Raw genomic sequence first — 17,565 nt, 5'->3', positions numbered from 1 at the left:
ATATCTATATAGATATATAGATATCTATATATCTATATAGATATCTATATATCTATATAGATATATAGATATCTATATCGATATATATCTTAAAGTGGACCTTTTTAACCATATCTTTAAGATAACAAACACACCTTTAGAAATGTTTAGTAATGACAATCTACAGACACATACTTCTAGATAATTGCCGGCTTTGTATTCTTTGCATATCTTATTTCTCTTTTCTTTCTCAGTCTTCGGAAAGCGGCCATTTTCACTAAGGGCAGAATACTAGATCTGCTATTACTACCTGGATTTCTAGGACATTTGACTAGGACTTGTGACTAGAACATGTGACTATGCACGTTATCTCAGGGGAGTAAAATGCCTTTTCCTGATATCTCGTGAGATTTCCCTGCGATGCTCTGCTGATGACAAGGCGATCCCAGTGTGCATTGCTTTGGCAATTGGAAGTCATTTTGCCCTTTCAAAGCAGGAAGTGAATGCTCTGCAAGTGTAAATATTTCAAAATCACAGCATTGTACACCTGACATGTCTGTGTTATTATTAATCATCATACTTAGAGGGATGCATTGGTAGAATTAGATTTTTGAGTGTGAAGGTCCACTTTATAAACAGATTTGTGTTTCACAGTTTTCAGCTTAATATATACTTTACTGTATATAACTACTACGTCTCTATATGTTTGTAATTTGTCTGTAAAGTGTGCTTGTCATGTATATCTTTAATGTCTTGTTTTCAGGATGCCAGCTTATGACCACAACTGGTGGTATTCCATTTTCTTCATCGCCTACATTATTCTGAACACTTACATCTTCATGTCAGTCTTCTTAGCTGTTGTGTACAACAATTACAGGAAGCACTTAAAGGTAGATGACTTTTAATTTAATTAAATAGGATTAATAAATAAAAACAGAAATATACTGTACGGAAGGATGGTAGAAAGACCTTAGTCGATTATTTGAACCACATTATACAGTGGATATAAAAAGTCTACACAGCCCTGTAAAATGGCAGGTATTCTGAAGGGATTCTTGCCTTTTCCTACTCTACTAAAGAAAACCTTTTTAATTTCTGTCTGTGTTGCTGTTTGGTAATAGAATGTCAGTTAGGGGGAATCCGTGAGCCCCACATATCAGTAGAAACCCAACAGAGGTTGTAATCCTTAAATGCTCTATCCAAGACTAAAATTAAAATCTTTGGGCTAATACGGTTTATAATGCCTCATTTTAAATGGCATCCCAACGCTTTTACCTGATGCACATGTGTTGCAGCACACGACAACGCATGGCTGTGGTGTGCTGCAGCATAACAAAATGGGGCATCCGATTTTGGTCCCTTCTGGTGCATTAGCAGCCTAATCATTTGAATGGTAAGCAGTGGGGATCCATGGAGTCTCTCATCCCTCCCTGGGATGGCTCCAGGGAGGGATGAGAGACTCCAGATGTCGGCGGCCAGCAGCTGCGGTGCCGGCGGGGGGGGCGCCCGGTATTTTTGATAATAGCAGTCATCAGCGGCTTGTGAGCCGCTGATGACAGCTATTAATTTAAAGGGGACAGTCTGCTGAACAGTTCTACTATAAGCTGCTGGTCGCTAAAGCGACCATCAGCTTATGGTAGAACTGTAAATGCCAGGTCTGTATGGCATACTGACCTGGCCAGCTGGAAGCACTTTTGTAGGTCCGTATGCCATACATCCTTGGCAGCGAAAGGGTTAATGCAACGCATGTTGGCATGTATAAAAATAAAAAACAATGCGCTAGAACAGGTCTGAAATGATGCTAGTTGTGTGCCTATAAGTAGTGACCATAGTCTGTTTGTTTGTTTGTTTTATTGAAGTTAAACTGAATAAGAAAACTCCTGATATACAGTACATTTATTGTGACTTTAAATCAAACTGACTTTTTTTTAAAAAGAATTCTTAAATACAGAAACTAATGGAAACCAATCAGAATTCACTCTGATATAGCCAGACCAGCACACGATGAATCCTGTTTGATTTTAATAGGTTACTGTACATATAGCAAAAGGATCTTTAATTAATATCAAAGGTGTATATATTCATTTTAGTAAAACTGGTGGTTGGTAATAGCTCTAACTAATATTTTTGCCTACCAACTGAACATTTTTATTTCCAGAATGAGATCCGTAAGCTAGCGTACATGAAACGGCGCAAGATGGCAGAGGCATTTAATGCACTTAAAGTAAAAGAAGGCTCAGATTTTGTTATAACAGAGACCACATGGAACAAACTGGTGAAGTTGGTGGCACCAGATATCAGTAACTCTCACAGAGAACTTCTGCTAAGAGTGTCTAAAGAAGAAAACCAAAGATACGTGGGTAAGGAAATACACACTGTAAATACTTTTAGATTTTCTATGATAATTCACTGTTTTAGACTAGAAAAATGTATCAAGTAGGGATGCACCAACAGTGATACTCGTATCGGTGCTGATACCGAGTATTTGGGTGAGTACGAATACTCGTACTCGCCCAAATGCTCCTATACCTTCCCCAATACCAGGACTTCCGGTTCCGGAAGATTTTCTCTGACCGGCAGGGCCGTAGGGGAACATGGAGCCAGCTTCCCAGCAATCAGGAAGTCGGGCGGCGAGTAATGACCAGCCCCCTGGCTTCCTGATTGGCCGGGAAGCTGGCTTCCCAGAAAGCCTGCTCCATGCCAGTTGAAGCATCGGTATAGGTACTCGGTGTCGGCGAGTACCGAAAGCAAAATATCGGTACTCGATACTGAAAAAACGGTATCGGTGCATCCCTAGTATCAAGATTCAGTTAAAACCATTTCCTTCTCTGGATATGTCATTATTGCGTAGTAGGTTCTCAGTTATGCATGGGAAAGAGCTGATGCTCCAACATCAATAGCTCATAGGTGCTTATAGACGTCATTGTTGTTAAAGCAGGATGCAGCGCACAGGAAAAGAAATGCTTTTTAAACACTTATTAAACATTATTACATAATACATCCTCCTCTATGTAGTATTATTATTATTTGTATTATTATTATTTTGTAGTCTTTCCATGATATGTATGTAAACATGCCTATACTTGAGAGATTATTGATTAATATAATTTTGGAGCAGTTATGTAAGGCGATTTATTAAAAACAAAATACTCACTTGTAAGGAAGACGGTATTGGTTGTTTAGTTATGGAGTCAGGCTAAATAAGGGATGTATTTGCTTCTTATCTAATAGTACCCTTTTGAAATTCAGTGAGGGGAATTTATCAAAATTGGAGCAGTTGTGCATGGCAACCAATTAGCTTCTCTCTTTCATTTTCAAAGCTTAAAGGAGAACTATGAGGTGAGTGCTTTTCATTCACCTCATAGTTCTAGCCGACCTGTGACAAGGTGGAGGTGAGCGAACACATACCGGCGTGCCGTGACAGGGGAGGGGCTGGATTCCCCCCTCCCGATCCGCCAGCACTGACTGGTGGAACAGACGGGGGAGGGGGCGGGTACAGCTGGCTCTGCCTTTTAGATAGGCAGAGCCAGCTGTCAGTCACGCAGCTGGGCGGATCCAGAAATAATTGTCAGGATCCGCTTCAGCTGCGGGGTCTTAGTATACCGCGAGCAGCAGCTCGCGGTATACTGAGCCTAGGGTGATGGGAGAACGCTAGTTTGTGTCCTCCGTTACCCTAAGGAGAACTATGGGGAAAAGCCCTAACCCCATAGTTCTCCCTTAACTGAACGAACTGGAGATAGAAGCTGATTTGTTAGCATGAGCAACTGCTCCAGTTTTTATGAATCCCCCCTCCCCTAAAAATCTTTAAATTTGGAAGTTTTTTTTGGATCCAGTAGATTTGTGCAACAATCCGAGATTCTGATCATAACAAACATCATGAAATTACAGCAGCTTCTCTCTCTTACTCAGGGAAAGATGCTTTTATCCGTTTAGCTGACTTGTTGAACATTAAAGTGATCACATTGAAAGCTCGAATGCACCCAATTGAATGCTGGATGCCTCATTTGTACAGAAGTGCAGCAAGTCGCTTTATACGCAAGGTCGTCCATCATAAGTAAGTTTACTTTATAGTGCAGTTATGATAACAGATTTGCTTGTGTCTTTGCTACAACTTTCCTATAACTTTTTTTTTTTTTCCCATTTCAGAGGATTTGTGTATGCTTATGATGTTATCATTCTAGTGAATGCCATTTTTATCGCCCTGGATGACCGAAACCCACAGATATCCCACGCAGAGTGGGTATTCCTTTCCCTCTATATTATAGAAATTCTCCTGAAACTCTACACGTACGATCCTAGGACTTTCTTTGCCAAGAATCAGTTTTGGAACTGGTATGTTTTTCCGCTTTACTTTTTTTTTTAGTCCATAAGAGATTTTTTTTCTGTGAAAAAATGGTGGATACTTTAAAATTAGAAGTTAGCATATTTGGGATTCTGGGGGACCATTTAAGTGATAGAATACAGGTAAATAAATGCACACACGCCTATCTCTGAAAGGTGTGGCTGTACTATTGTAGATTCAATTTCTATCAAATGCCCATTTATGATTAGTTCTCTGTAACTTAAAAGCATGATTGTGTCTTTTAATTATTTTTGTATTATTAGGGAATTTAAGTTAAATACATTCCAGGTGCTTCAAAACCAAAGGTGTGCAAGTTCTTATAGTTAATGTTCTTTACAAAGCAGCCACAACCTGAGTAGAAAAGCCTGTGCTCTGACTGAATGTTGTTTGAGAAGGACCCTTGCATCAGGGGACAGACCTTCCACTCATGATGTGGCTGCTATCCAAAGAAAACAAATGTAAGACATTGCACACATTTTGTTTTAATGCATCTGGGACATATTTAGCTGCTATAAAGAACACCACCAGGCAATCAAAAAATTAACCCTTGCAGTGGGGCTACACCCACACCGGTTTTGTAGCCAAGTGGGACCAAGATCAGGTGAGTGTATTTTCTTGATAGCTCCTAGACCAAAACAAGTAGTTCACACTTGCAGTACAGGGGTAGCTTCTGAGGTCACTGAGATGTATGTACCAGTCCAAGTGAATTTGAGGAAGAAGCCTTGGAATTGCACAAGGATCCATATTGTTATCAAGTTTTGGAACAGTACACAGATGCAGAGCATGACCTACAGTTCTCTGACAAAGGTGGAGCATTTAACCGTATCTTTTAGGATACATTTCTAGTCATTACAGTAGCAATTAGGATAGGGAGGAACAGAATAGTAGGTGAGTATTTTTTTTTTATATTTTCATTTTATTTATTCATTTTTATGAAATATTTTTATTTTTTACTTTTACAGTGCTTCGGGGAAATATTGAGGGTCTACACAGACCCTACACAGACCCTTGATATTTCCCTTTTATAATAGAAAAAGCGATTGAGAACACAATCTCTTTTTTTCTGCAGCCCCTGTTATAAATGAACAGGAATCCTCTATACTGAGTGTTTCTGTTCATTCATAACTTGAGGACAGAGTATGTTTACTATAATTACAATCATGAATGAACAGGAGGTGATGTAAATTCCCATTCATTCATAATTGAGGATATAGTAAACATACCATGTCCTCAATTATTTACAAACACTCGGCGATCGCTGAGTGTTGGTACCACTCTCCTGTGTCAGTGAACGAGCAGAGCTCAGCCTGCTGTGACAGCGCTGGCTGTCTCCGCCCACAAACTGCTCTGCTGATCTGTGACAGGAGGATGAGCAGTGCGGGGAGGAGCGACGCCAGCCGCTCACAGCGCACTCCTCCCACAGCGTTCGGCCGCCTGTGACAGTTTCTCTCCTTCCCGCTGGGACACAGAGCAGCACCCAGCGGGGAGGAGAGAAGGAATGGATGCACCGCTATATCGGCCAGAAAATTGCACTTTTGGTATTTTGCCAAAAGTGCCATTTTCGGCCGCTATGTTTTGGCGGCCGCTATATCGGTGCATCCCTATAGTAAACTATGATGATGTCAAAAAGTCTATAAAACGACTCAATTTGGTATGAAGATTAAAGGGGGGGGGGTTATTGATGAGGTGAGGCCTTCACGTAAAAGAGCAATGAAGTAAGGGGAGAGGGAAAGAAAGAGGAAGTAAAGAATGAAAAAAGGAGGGAAGAGGGCAGGGGAAAATGAGGAAGAGAGCATGAAGATAGTAGAGATCAAAGAAAAGGATATAGTCTCCCGTCCGGATGGAAACAGTGGTATGGATCAGATGGAAAGGGGGGGGGGACGACACCTGGTGAGTTCAGCATAGGTATCTGTATCCGTGAATAGATGCCATTTCGTCCGGATCTTGAGATGACAAGACATATTCTCTTTGCAGGAGTGGATCAGTTCTTCCATTTCTGCCATAGCGTTCACACGAAAAAGCCATTCTCTGGTTAATGGTGGCTGAGGTGACTTCCAGTGTCTAGGAATCGCTGTTTTCTCTGTCTTTAGTAGGTGTAGCATCAGTGAGGTTATGGATGCATGGAAAGAGGCATCAAAATAGTATTGCAGAAATGTGGCAGGGGAAAACTCCCACGATTCACCAGTGATGACTCTAATAAGACCGTGTACTGCTGTGCAAAAGGAAGCGAGAAGAGGGCACGACCATCAAATGTGAAGGAGAGTTCCAGTGCCATGGGAGCAGCACCAATATGTTTCCAGGATGTCGGGGCAAAAACGGTGAAGCACCACTGGAGTTTCATACCACCATGAATTTGAACATTGAGGGAAATAGTAAGCATTAGTAAGTTTATTCATTCCCATTCCTCCGGAGTAAAAGATTGAGATAAATCACGCTCCCATGCTCAGGAGGAGAGTAAAGTTGGTGGGGAAATGGAAACAGCCAAAGAAGAATAGATTTCTGAAATCGTATGTGTAACCCGGTTTGTGGAGGTGCACAGTTTCTCAAAATACGTAAGTGGGCATGTAAAAAAAAAAAAATGCTTGTTCCCACCAGAGTGGAGGAAGTGGTAAATTTGCAGGTAAGTCCAAAACGGAAGAGGCCTGGGAGGGTTGGTGGAGTTCAAATCATGGAGAGATTTAAATGTCCCCCGACGGTCAAAGAACATGTTTGTGATCGAAGCGGTATCGGGTGTCCAATTCTGCAAAAAAGTACGGTGGTGACCGGGAGGAAAGGCCGGGTTCATGCGAACCAGGGTGAGAGGACACAAAAACGAAGAGCGGGTCGGACCTTTTACAAACCGTGGCAAAAATACGTAGCGTGGTGCCAACAGTAGGGTGAGAAAGCACCTGAGCAGGAAGGAAGGAGCGTTGGATCCATGGCCAAGAGCCAACAGGAATCTCGGAAAGAAGCGGCTAAACATTAACCCAATCCTTGCAAGACGCATGGGCGTTCCAGACCACGATTCAGGATAAGTGGCAAGCCCAGTAGTAACACTGTATATGTGGAAAGCCAGTACCTCCTGTCCGTTTTGTCAAAGTGAGGGTGTCTTTATTAATCCGTAGCGTTCCATTGTTCCAGAAAATGGTCATTTCAACTAAAGCTACAGGACCTAGAAGTGATAAGGCTAAGGTTTTTCATTTTAATACGGTCTGGTATATGTCTTTAAAAAAGAGATGGAAAATTTCTGTGGTAGAAGGATTGGTAATCTGGCATAAGATGGACTCCTACATTTCTGATGGAGGTGGTCTTTCAGAAGTAGGGGTAATAGCTTTTTTAAGTGGAGGGTTTGTAGCTTAGCTGCGTTGATTTTGTAACCTAAATGGTGACTATTCTGTGTTAGTTCCTGGTGGAGGCTGAACATTGCAGTGAGGAGTTGTGTGACTCATCTGCAAATAGAGATGAGGTAAAAAGATTTATTTATTTGAACATCTTTGATATTAGGGTTATGAATTAGGGTTTTTTTTAGCATTTACTCATGTCTGCATACTGGTGCGTCCTACATTCTTTATAGGCCTTTTAATGGTGCTTAGCGGAAATACAAACCAGTAATTGTGCATTGAATATTAACCATGAGTGTACTTGCTTATGTACTGGCCCTTGCGGTTTGACATTTTTTTGTACTATTTTGATAGGTTTGACACCTTTATCATCATTGCTGCCCTTATTGCCACCGTAGTCAACACAGGACTGAAATCAGGTATATGTCTCATGCATGAAGCTTGAACCTCATTTAAATTGACTTTGCATATGGTTAATTTAAGGATTTCCTATCAGATATGGTCTGATTGTTTAACTGTAATGTATACTGCCTTGTCACACAAACATTTATTGTATACTTCTATTTTCTTTACACCCCTTATTTTAGACCCAATGACATTGCTGGATCTCGGTGCTTTTCTTGTATTTGGGAACAGTTATGCAAATATCAAATACCTTGATGGGTAGATATCGGTCTGGAGGTGTGGGCATTTCTAGATTGTCCTAGGTAATGCCCACATGTGATGCTGAGCCTCCATGATTGGAAATACTGCAATTAAAGGGGCAGACAGGGACAGTGGGACTGAGGGTGACAGATGATATGATGCTGGATATTCTCCAGCCTGAAATGATGGTGAGCTCTGTCTGCCTTACTGAAGCTTCTAATGCACACCATGAGAAGCTCAGTGTGTAGTGAATTCAGACTAAGCCATATCAGTACATGTGTTGATGCAACGGATTGTACATGATCAAAAATTCAATTTTCTATGTGGCTGATTGACATTAGATGTTGCAGTTTTTAGTGTTTATAAAGTGAAATGATTAGGACACATTCACTCCTATGTGCATAGCTGTGAATAGAAATTGTTTTATGATTGGGTTTGTTCCCAAATAAGTGACATTTCGCTGTCATTTCTTAACCCTTCCTATTATGTGCCACAACGGTTTAAATTGTGTTTAAATGCATACAGTTTCATTTTGTTTTTTTACTAACATTTACCTGCTGATTACTCCACAGGGAGTCAGTACGACAGCCAGCAAGTCCTAGAAATTGTCTTTATTCTCAGGGTCCTCCGACTCATCAGGATCATTGACAGTATTCAAAGGTATCTATAGATTCTATCTATATATTGGATATACATGTAGACTTGTGCATACACATACAGTTGTGTGAAAAAGAAAGGGCACCCTCTTTGGATTCTATGGTTTTAAGTATAAGGACATAATGAAAATCATCTGTCCCTAGCAGGTCTTTAGAATTAGGTAAACACAATCTCAGATAAACAACAACACATATTACACCGTGTCATTATTTATTTTACAAACCTAAAGCCAAAATGGAGTAGCCAAGTGTGAAAAACTAAGTACACCTTATGATTGAATAGCCTATAGAACCATCGTTAGCAGCAATATCTTGAAGTAATCGTTTTCTGTCTGACTTTATCAGTCTCTCACATCATTGTGGAGGAATTTTGTTCCACTCTTCTTTACAACGTTCAGTTCATTGAGGTTTGCGGGCATGTCTGCGTCCGAGTATGGATACCCCCATGGATGTGCAGCCCAGGTGGGTGTACGACAGCGTACGGCCGCGTCCTCCCATAGGGAAGCACAGGCGGCTACATACAATCACACACAGCACCTGTCCCTCCCGGGAACAGCCCGATACAGCTGTGCACGCCGCACGGCTCTGTATGGTCCCACTCTACGCTGTGTGAATGAGCTAATAAATATAAGAAATCTCTATGAAGTGCACAGGTTTTGCACAGCAAATATGTTACTGTGTATTGTTATTGAATCAAGCTTCTGAGCATTTGCATTGATCCCTCTTTTCCAGATTTCGAGTCATCGTGAATACACTGATAAACATCCTTCCTACCATGCTGACATTTTGCGGTATTATCTTAGTAGGTAGTTTTGTTTTGTTGTGTTAACATCGTTCTATTATCTCAACATAGGTGTATCTTTTATTTTATGTGCACAATCATAGATCTCCAACACTGGTCTGATATTATATGGAGAAAAAACAGTCAAGTTTAATTTGTATTCCCTGGGAAATAAATACGGATTCTGATTGGCTGCTAAAGGCAGATGCTTTACTTTGGTTCTTTTTCAAAATGTCTTTTTCTTTTAAGGTTTCCTTTGTCCACTTTTTATACCCCAGCTGCTGTAATACTGGAGAAGAAAAGTCTTGCCTGTAAAAAAAAATAAAAGGCATATCAATTATATTTTCTACATGCCCTTTGCTTTTTAGTCTGGGATCACGCCACATACATTGGGGCTTCGTTTTTTCTTTCCAGCTCAGCCCCAAGGCAATTTGCCTTGTTTTGAATGAGCTCAGTTGACACCACCATGTTGCAGTGGTGTGCGCTGAAAAAAAGTACGGCACGCAGTATTTTTCCCATTGCAGCAGGATGCAATGTGGTACAACCACCTAGCACCCCGCTGTGCTCATAGAACTTAATGTAATGTCACTTGTGACATTTCAATAAAGTATTAAAAAAAGGGATAAACAGTGCAGTGTGCGGAGATTGGCGCATATGCACTGTTTCGGGCAATGCACACCAGCACCTTTACGTTGTAGTCCAGCTGCTTGTGTGAATGGGCCCTTAAGGAAGATCTGTTCAAAATAATATGTCACATAAAATATGTTTGCTTGCTTTATGTTAAGTTCAAACAAAAAGAAAAACTGTTGCTTCAAAATTCCCTGGATCGATTAACTGCTTGATCTCTCTCCAGATGCTGGTCAGCGAGGCTCACTGCTGCCTTGAATATCTCCACATTAAGGTTCAACCGCATTCTGTATGAATCTTTGCCAAATTCAAAAGTTTTATTTACAATCTCCATAACGCATTGTGATACAAGAATCCCATAGATCAGCATCTTACACATTCACATCACGGGTTACTCTATCTTAAGCCGTGATGGTGAAACACGTAAGAAACTTATCCATGGGATTCTTGTATCACAATGTGTTATGGTGATTGTATGAATCTTCACCAAATTCAAAAGTTTTATTTACAGAGTGCGGTTGAACCTTAATGTGGTGCTTTCTATGTGTTGATTCACTTTGTACTGGCCTACGAACCTGTTCACACTTTACCACACCAGAGCGTGTGTATTGACCGGCATTCCTGCTATGCAGGAAAACGCGTGACACACTTGCAGTGCCATTACTTGTTAATAGCACCCCAAACGTAAATGGAAAACATGCGTCGTAGCCCGTCCAGTCAAAAAACACATGAAGCGTAAACTGCTGCATGAGCCTCTCTGCCAGGTATGTCGCGCATAGAGCAGCCCATTAAAATGAATGGGCTGCCCTGTGTTGATGCATGATAAAACGCGCATAAACATGATGTGTGCCACAGTTGTGAACAGTGCCAAAAGCCAGTTACAATACAATTGCCAATTTTGCAGTCAATATGTAAATGGAACCATATGAAATTGATGTAGAATCCGCTAGTCTGACAAATTTAATTTCCCTTTGTACCTATATTCCATTTTTCAGTTCTTATTTTATGAATCTTAACGCTTGGACATTTTTGAGTTGTGGTAAAGAATATATATAGATAGCATAAAAAGCAAGTTTGTATTTTTGTCAGTACGTTAATCCTGTTTATGCCTCTTTAGGTTATATATTATGTGTTTGCCATTATTGGAATGGAAGTCTTCAAGGGCAAAATCCGTTTCTTTCCTGAAAATTCCACAGACCCTTATGCACTGGAGTGTGGAGCAAAAGCCTTGAAGGACTCTGCTTTTGCTAAAAGCAAATATTGCAAAAATAACTTTAACAATATAGGATACACGTTCATCGTATTAGTGGAGCTGACTGTCGTCAACCAGTGGCACAATATCCTTTCATTACAAATACGTTATAATAACTCATAGAATAGTTTCTTATAAGGTTGTCAAGGACAAAAGAGGCCAAGTTGATTGCCATCAGGTATCTGGTGCTGTGGCTAGTTTTATAAATGTAAACAGTTGTCATGTGTCGCCTTTCAGGTTTAGCCCATACATCAGGGTGTGGGAGACTCTTTCCAGCTAATGAGCACCACTGCAAGAGGGGTGGTTAACAATAACACCAATGTTGGGGCGGGGGGTTTTATTGTGGTCACTGACATCAGTGCAGAGGGTTATTATTGTGGTTTCAAGCAACAATGTTGGGGGTTTCTTGTGGTCACTGACACCAATGCTTGAGGTTATTATTGCAGTCACTGACACCAGTGCTTTTTTTTTTTTTTTTTTTTATTGTGACCACTGACAAAATGATGACTCCATCTTTCTTTTCAGTGTACATTGCGGTACGGTGTAAAAAATGCAGTAGGGCCAAAATTTGTGGGAGTTGCATAATACATGGGCTGTCTAACTCAACACGCAGAATCGCGCTTGTGTTCTGGAGGCGTCTGGGGCTGCACTCGAGGCTCTCTATATTTTCGAGCTTCACTAGTATAACTGCAGTATTTAAAATGTATTACATTTAAATATGATGTTACCTTTCTTAATATCTTACTTATTGCTACTGGATTTTCTCTGGTAACTCATCCAGCAGCTAAAATTTACTTCATGATGTTCCATGTGGTTATTGTCATCATGATAATCAAGTAAGTTTTACAATTTTCAATATTGTTAGTTTGTTATGTAGGTAATGCTTAGCCCCCATTTTCATTTGGAAGAATTCAATTCTTTATCTTGTCACTTATGTGACATTTCCGAACCATATATGAAATGTTTTAAATACTTTGCACTTTCAGAGATTTTCTGTGAGAAGTAGTTGTATTGAGAATAGCCGATAGCTATTTTAAAAGCACATTCAACTACATGCACAATAGAACTGCATGCAGCCGTGCCAACATACATTGCACAGCCGTGCCAACATACATTGCACAGAAACAGTCCAAAGTTTTTGCTATCAGGATGCCAGTCCAATGCAATGATGTGCAGGCGACGCTAGACCAAGTGCATGTAGACAGTGACTGAAATGCTGACAGAGATCAAGAGCACTGAGATGCAAAAAGGTGAAAACCGTATTATATGAAAAAAATGTCCATTGTTTCATAAGCAGTGCTATAGAAAACAAAATGCCATCAAGGTAGGAATTTCCTGTTCCTACAGCATAATGGTATTGCATATGAAAAAGATCAACTTCAGCTTATATAAGTTATACAATATCGCTTGGGTGATTTTATAGGTAATGTCAGCACAATAGGTGCAAAAGTTACTCAACTCCCAAAAGAGAATTTAGATTTGTTTCCTTTTTATGTACCCACCACCATCACAGATACTGATGTATGTCTTATTTCTCAGCATCTTTGTAGCATTTATTTTGGAAGCTTTTTTTGTTGAGTATTCGTTGGAAAGGAGTGAAGTTGAAACCACTATTGAGAGGAAGATTCAGGAGTTGGGTATGGGTGTGCAAGAGTAAGTGACACGTAATTCTCTATTTAATTTACTGTGTACACAGCAGATACAAAGTTACTTGCATTCGGGAATATTTACTATGTGATAACTATTTTTACAACCACAAAACAGTTATATTTTATTGTATTGTCATGGCCAAGCATTGGTTGAATAGTTACTGTAAATGTGGCTCTCAGCACTGTTTGAGGTTGGTCAAAGATGACAGTCTCTACAGCTCAGCTTTAAAGTATCTGAGTGTTCTAAACACATCAAGATAGATTACATCTAAAGGTGCCCATACACCTTACAACCATCGCAAGACTTGTGTCTTGCGATGGTTGGTTGTAAGCTTATTAAAAGCTCGTACGATCTGCCCATCTTGGACAGGCAGATCGTGCTGGTGATCATTGAAAGCCCGCCACGCTGAGGGGCGGGCTTCCGATGACCGCAATGCTGAACGTGCAGTGTGCGAGTGCGCACACCGGCCCGTTCCGCAGTTGTCGAACGAGCCCGCCGACAATCCTACGATTCTCGGCGGGTTTTCTAGCATGCTTCTTCGACAAAAGACGTGCGACCGTACAGTAGAAATGGTTGCACGCCTTCCATACACCTTGCGATTATCGTACGATCGCGGGATTTCCCGCGATTATCATACGATAATCGCAAGGTGTATGGGCACCTTTACTACAAAAGAAGACAATCGTGGGCAACAACTAACCAGTCATACCTGTATTCTCTGAATAGTCTAAACTGTCAGTGTAAATGACTATGTGACATACTAATAACTACCCTTTTGCACGGGTATAGTCCCCTCCGAAAAGCAGGGTATCCATGCACAAATCTACTGCTGATCAGAGCAGTACAGAATGTATATCACTCTTGTGACATCCTTGTTTGTTCAGTTTATCTTGCAATGGAGGGGAAAAAAACGAACTTACCAGCACCCATGTTAGTTTTATGGCGGTCGAATGTAAGCAGACTTGTGTCCATTTACATGCGATTACCTCCGATCCATCCAATTCAGGTCCGCCAATATGGAACGCTCTTTGGGTTTTTTTTTCTGACCTAGATGGACTAAACTCCCTATAGACTAAGACTGGGCACACACCTTACAACCATCGCAAGACTTTTGTCTTGCGATGGTTGTAAGGTACTTAAAAAAACGTACGATCTGCCTATGTTGCATAGGCAGATCGAACTTGCGATGATCACAAGCCACGCCCCCTGAGGGGCGGGCTTCCGATGACCGCAATGCCGAACGGGCAGTGTGCGCTTGCGGCTGTTATCGTACGGACATGCCACAAACCCGCCGAACATCGTACGATGCTCGGCGGGTTTTCGAACATGTCCGTAAATTTAAAGTCGTGCGACCTTACAGTAGTAGAGGTCGCACGGCTTCCACACACCTTACGAACATCGTACGATCGCGGGATTTCCCGCGATTATCGTACGATAATCGTAAGGTGTGTGGGCACCCTAACAATTAGTTTCTGATCAGGTCCTCCTGAAAGACTGACAGACGGGCCTGATCAGAACACTGTTTGAAAGGGGCCTTACATTAGCATCAGTTTATCTTTTCATACAGTCTCTTTTTATATTCAGTGCTGCCAAACTATGATATATTATTGAGCATGTTTATTTATTAGATTACAGCTCCCCATACAGGTTACAGCCTGACTGTACAATTCTTGTACAATCTCCTTAAGACTTGGTAAGACTACTGTATGTAATACACCGATCTGCATAAAGGTGTGTGTCAATATGTGTCAGAATTCATAGACAGATGTGCATTTGACCTGCTTCAAGCAGCTTCTGCATGCTAATAGACTTGTATGGGAATGAAAACCTGTGTATCAACACAGTCCTATCGGCCCCTGCACTGCATAATTAGTTTATCTAAAGAAGATTGTTCATGTGCTTTGAGTTTAACCAGCTTTAAAAATGTTGCTGCATCATCTGTAATGAGGAATATAGCTGGAATGCTGGCCAACCTACTGTATATTCTGGGAAACTATAAGCATTTTCCAGGGTGATCACTGCAGTAATCTGTACAAAATTCACATAGGGCAAACCCAGGATGTAAAAGTTTATTATATAGATTGTTAATATTATTGTGAGAAGTCCCGGTAATGAATGGTACAAACATGTGCCCTGTGAGTATACATATGTTGAGGTATATATATATTGCCTTACCTCTACTAATTATTTAGAACAATGTGGTATCCCCTGAAAATGCTGAAGGTTGTCCAAGCAACTTTTTTACGGCAGTGTTGTGCTACAGGAGATGGTTCTCATACCATTTACTGGCTGATGGACAAGAATTAGACATCAGGTCTGTTCATGGTATCTGTGCTACCCCATTATTCTAGCTCTGTCTGTCTGTATCAGTCGTATTTTTATGATGTTTTTATAAATACTAATTCGTTTTTGTTTTTAATGTACATTTTTGACTATAATGGTATTGATTTTTCCAAAGGGACGATCATCTTTCTGGGAACTTAGTAGACAACATGGAAAACGGTGAAAATGATACTGGAACATTTGGAGAGGCAGATCAAAAAGGACTGATGTTTCGAATAGCTTCAAAACGTATGTATTTTGTCATGAATTATACGATTACTACACTTCAGCAGTGAAATTACTGGGCGGGTAACTCTTTATATATTATAAATTGTCATGATGTCCCTTATTTTGCAAATTGACATTGAGGGGAATTTATCAAAACTGGAGCAGACAAAATCTGGAGCCGCAGCCAATCAGTATCCACCTTTCATTTTCAAACCTTAACTAAACAAACTGAAGAGAGAAGCTGATAGGTTGCCATAGGCAACTGCTCCAGATTCTTCTGCTCCAGTATTGATAAATTCCCCCCCTTATGTTAATATTTCTCCACTGAGTGGTATGTGCATCTCAGGGAACTAATCTGATTCTACCTGTGTACATTCAATATAAGAGTTCCAAATATCACCAAAGAAATCCTAAAATAAGTTTTTGGACCCCTGCAGATATATAAATAATAAAGGGAATATGGTTTTCTTTTTTTAAAAAGATGATTCCTCCTTATTAACCGTTCAAAGAAGCTTCGTCCTCAGTCTTAAAGTTTGGTTTTTGCACCCCGTGCTGGTGCTGTACTCTCACACCCTTGGTGCCCCCTGTCTTGTATTGGAAGTTTCACATGGTAAATTGCTTTTTTCTTCCGTCAATTTATTTCTTGTGCTATTTATTTCTTTGTCAGTTGGTTTACTTCAGGAAGAGGAAAGCGGACACTTGCCAAAAGGCTGGACATTCACAGCACTGTTTTCAGTATCAAATAGATGGGGTGAAAGTAGTAGGGAGACAGCCTGAAGGGGTTTCATGAGGGTGCCGCCCATTCTAAACCAGGATCTCTAAAAGAAAACCTGGAAATTAATCTCCACTAACAATCCAAAAAGTCAAAGCATGTGTGGCACAGAAAGGGTTAGTAACCTGAAAATAATAAAGCTGGAGTGACCCAACACATTAAATCCGGTTTCAGCTGCTCAGATGGCAGACAAATAAAATCAGTCCATTTTTTAATAGTAATATTCTGAAAAGTCTGTGGACAGTAATAGAGTTCAAATGTTAGGAATGATTTGTATACTTTAACAAATAGTCTAATATACTGTATAGCCTAAAGTAAATGTGTTTGCTTCCTTAGGGTACAGAACAGTGGATGCCCTGTTACAGCGTATGTTTGAAGCAGAAATACCTCCAGAAGATGAAGGTCCTGCATTGGAGGACATAATGAATCTGTCTGCTAACGATTATTACATTGAAAACCCAACATTCAACTCGGCATCCTAGAGTTACTATCTGTGACATCACATACTATCACATACTATCTGTGAAAATGGACTGGAATCCAATGGACCAAATGTTTATGTGGGGGCACTGATACACCACAATGCTCATCTAATAGAAATATTTATTTTTATAGAGAAACATTCTTTTATTAGAAATATAGAAAAACAAATAAGCAAAGTGCAATGACCTGTTTCTAATAAAATGAAAGAATATCTAGTCTCCCTGTATAAAGCACAGGATTAATGGACAGCAGTCAAGTTCTTTCCTTATGAGTAACTGGCCACAATGCACTTTGTCTATCATGTCCAGGCATTGAAGCCAGCCACAAAGAAACCGATCTGTAGGAACCAAAAAACTATTCCCAACCAAAGAATTGTATTCGTATTAGCACTGGCTATGCCCACAAAAGGCTTTTTGTGTACATGTACTTTGCAGTCTATTTAATCATTGCTTTTCCAAATTAAAGATACCCCCCCAGCACAATGACTCTGTTTATCTGTTTCTACAAC

The 17,565-nt window shown here is 40.4% G+C and overlaps 1 protein-coding gene across 1 annotated transcript in view; it reads left to right on the top strand.

Moving 5' to 3' along the window:
• The window catches only part of LOC108801012 (two pore calcium channel protein 1-like), a 39,825-nt gene extending 22,766 nt beyond the window's left edge, over nt 1-17,059 (top strand). The window contains exons 8-19 of the mRNA XM_018572987.1: nt 743-869; nt 2,138-2,339; nt 3,889-4,033; nt 4,126-4,311; nt 7,996-8,060; nt 8,859-8,946; nt 9,675-9,744; nt 11,468-11,687; nt 12,348-12,438; nt 13,142-13,255; nt 15,711-15,823; nt 16,911-17,059. Coding sequence (XP_018428489.1) covers nt 743-869; nt 2,138-2,339; nt 3,889-4,033; nt 4,126-4,311; nt 7,996-8,060; nt 8,859-8,946; nt 9,675-9,744; nt 11,468-11,687; nt 12,348-12,438; nt 13,142-13,255; nt 15,711-15,823; nt 16,911-17,056 — 1,567 coding nt within the window. The 3' untranslated portion in view covers nt 17,057-17,059. The remainder of the gene's footprint in view (nt 1-742; nt 870-2,137; nt 2,340-3,888; nt 4,034-4,125; nt 4,312-7,995; nt 8,061-8,858; nt 8,947-9,674; nt 9,745-11,467; nt 11,688-12,347; nt 12,439-13,141; nt 13,256-15,710; nt 15,824-16,910) is intronic.
• The last annotated feature ends 506 nt before the right edge of the window (nt 17,060-17,565 follow it).

Source organism: Nanorana parkeri, unplaced genomic scaffold, assembly GCF_000935625.1.
Source record: "Nanorana parkeri isolate BGI_ZX_2015 unplaced genomic scaffold, ASM93562v1 scaffold46, whole genome shotgun sequence".
Lineage (NCBI taxonomy): Eukaryota > Metazoa > Chordata > Amphibia > Anura > Dicroglossidae > Nanorana > Nanorana parkeri.
This window is presented reverse-complemented; position numbering and strand designations above follow the sequence as displayed.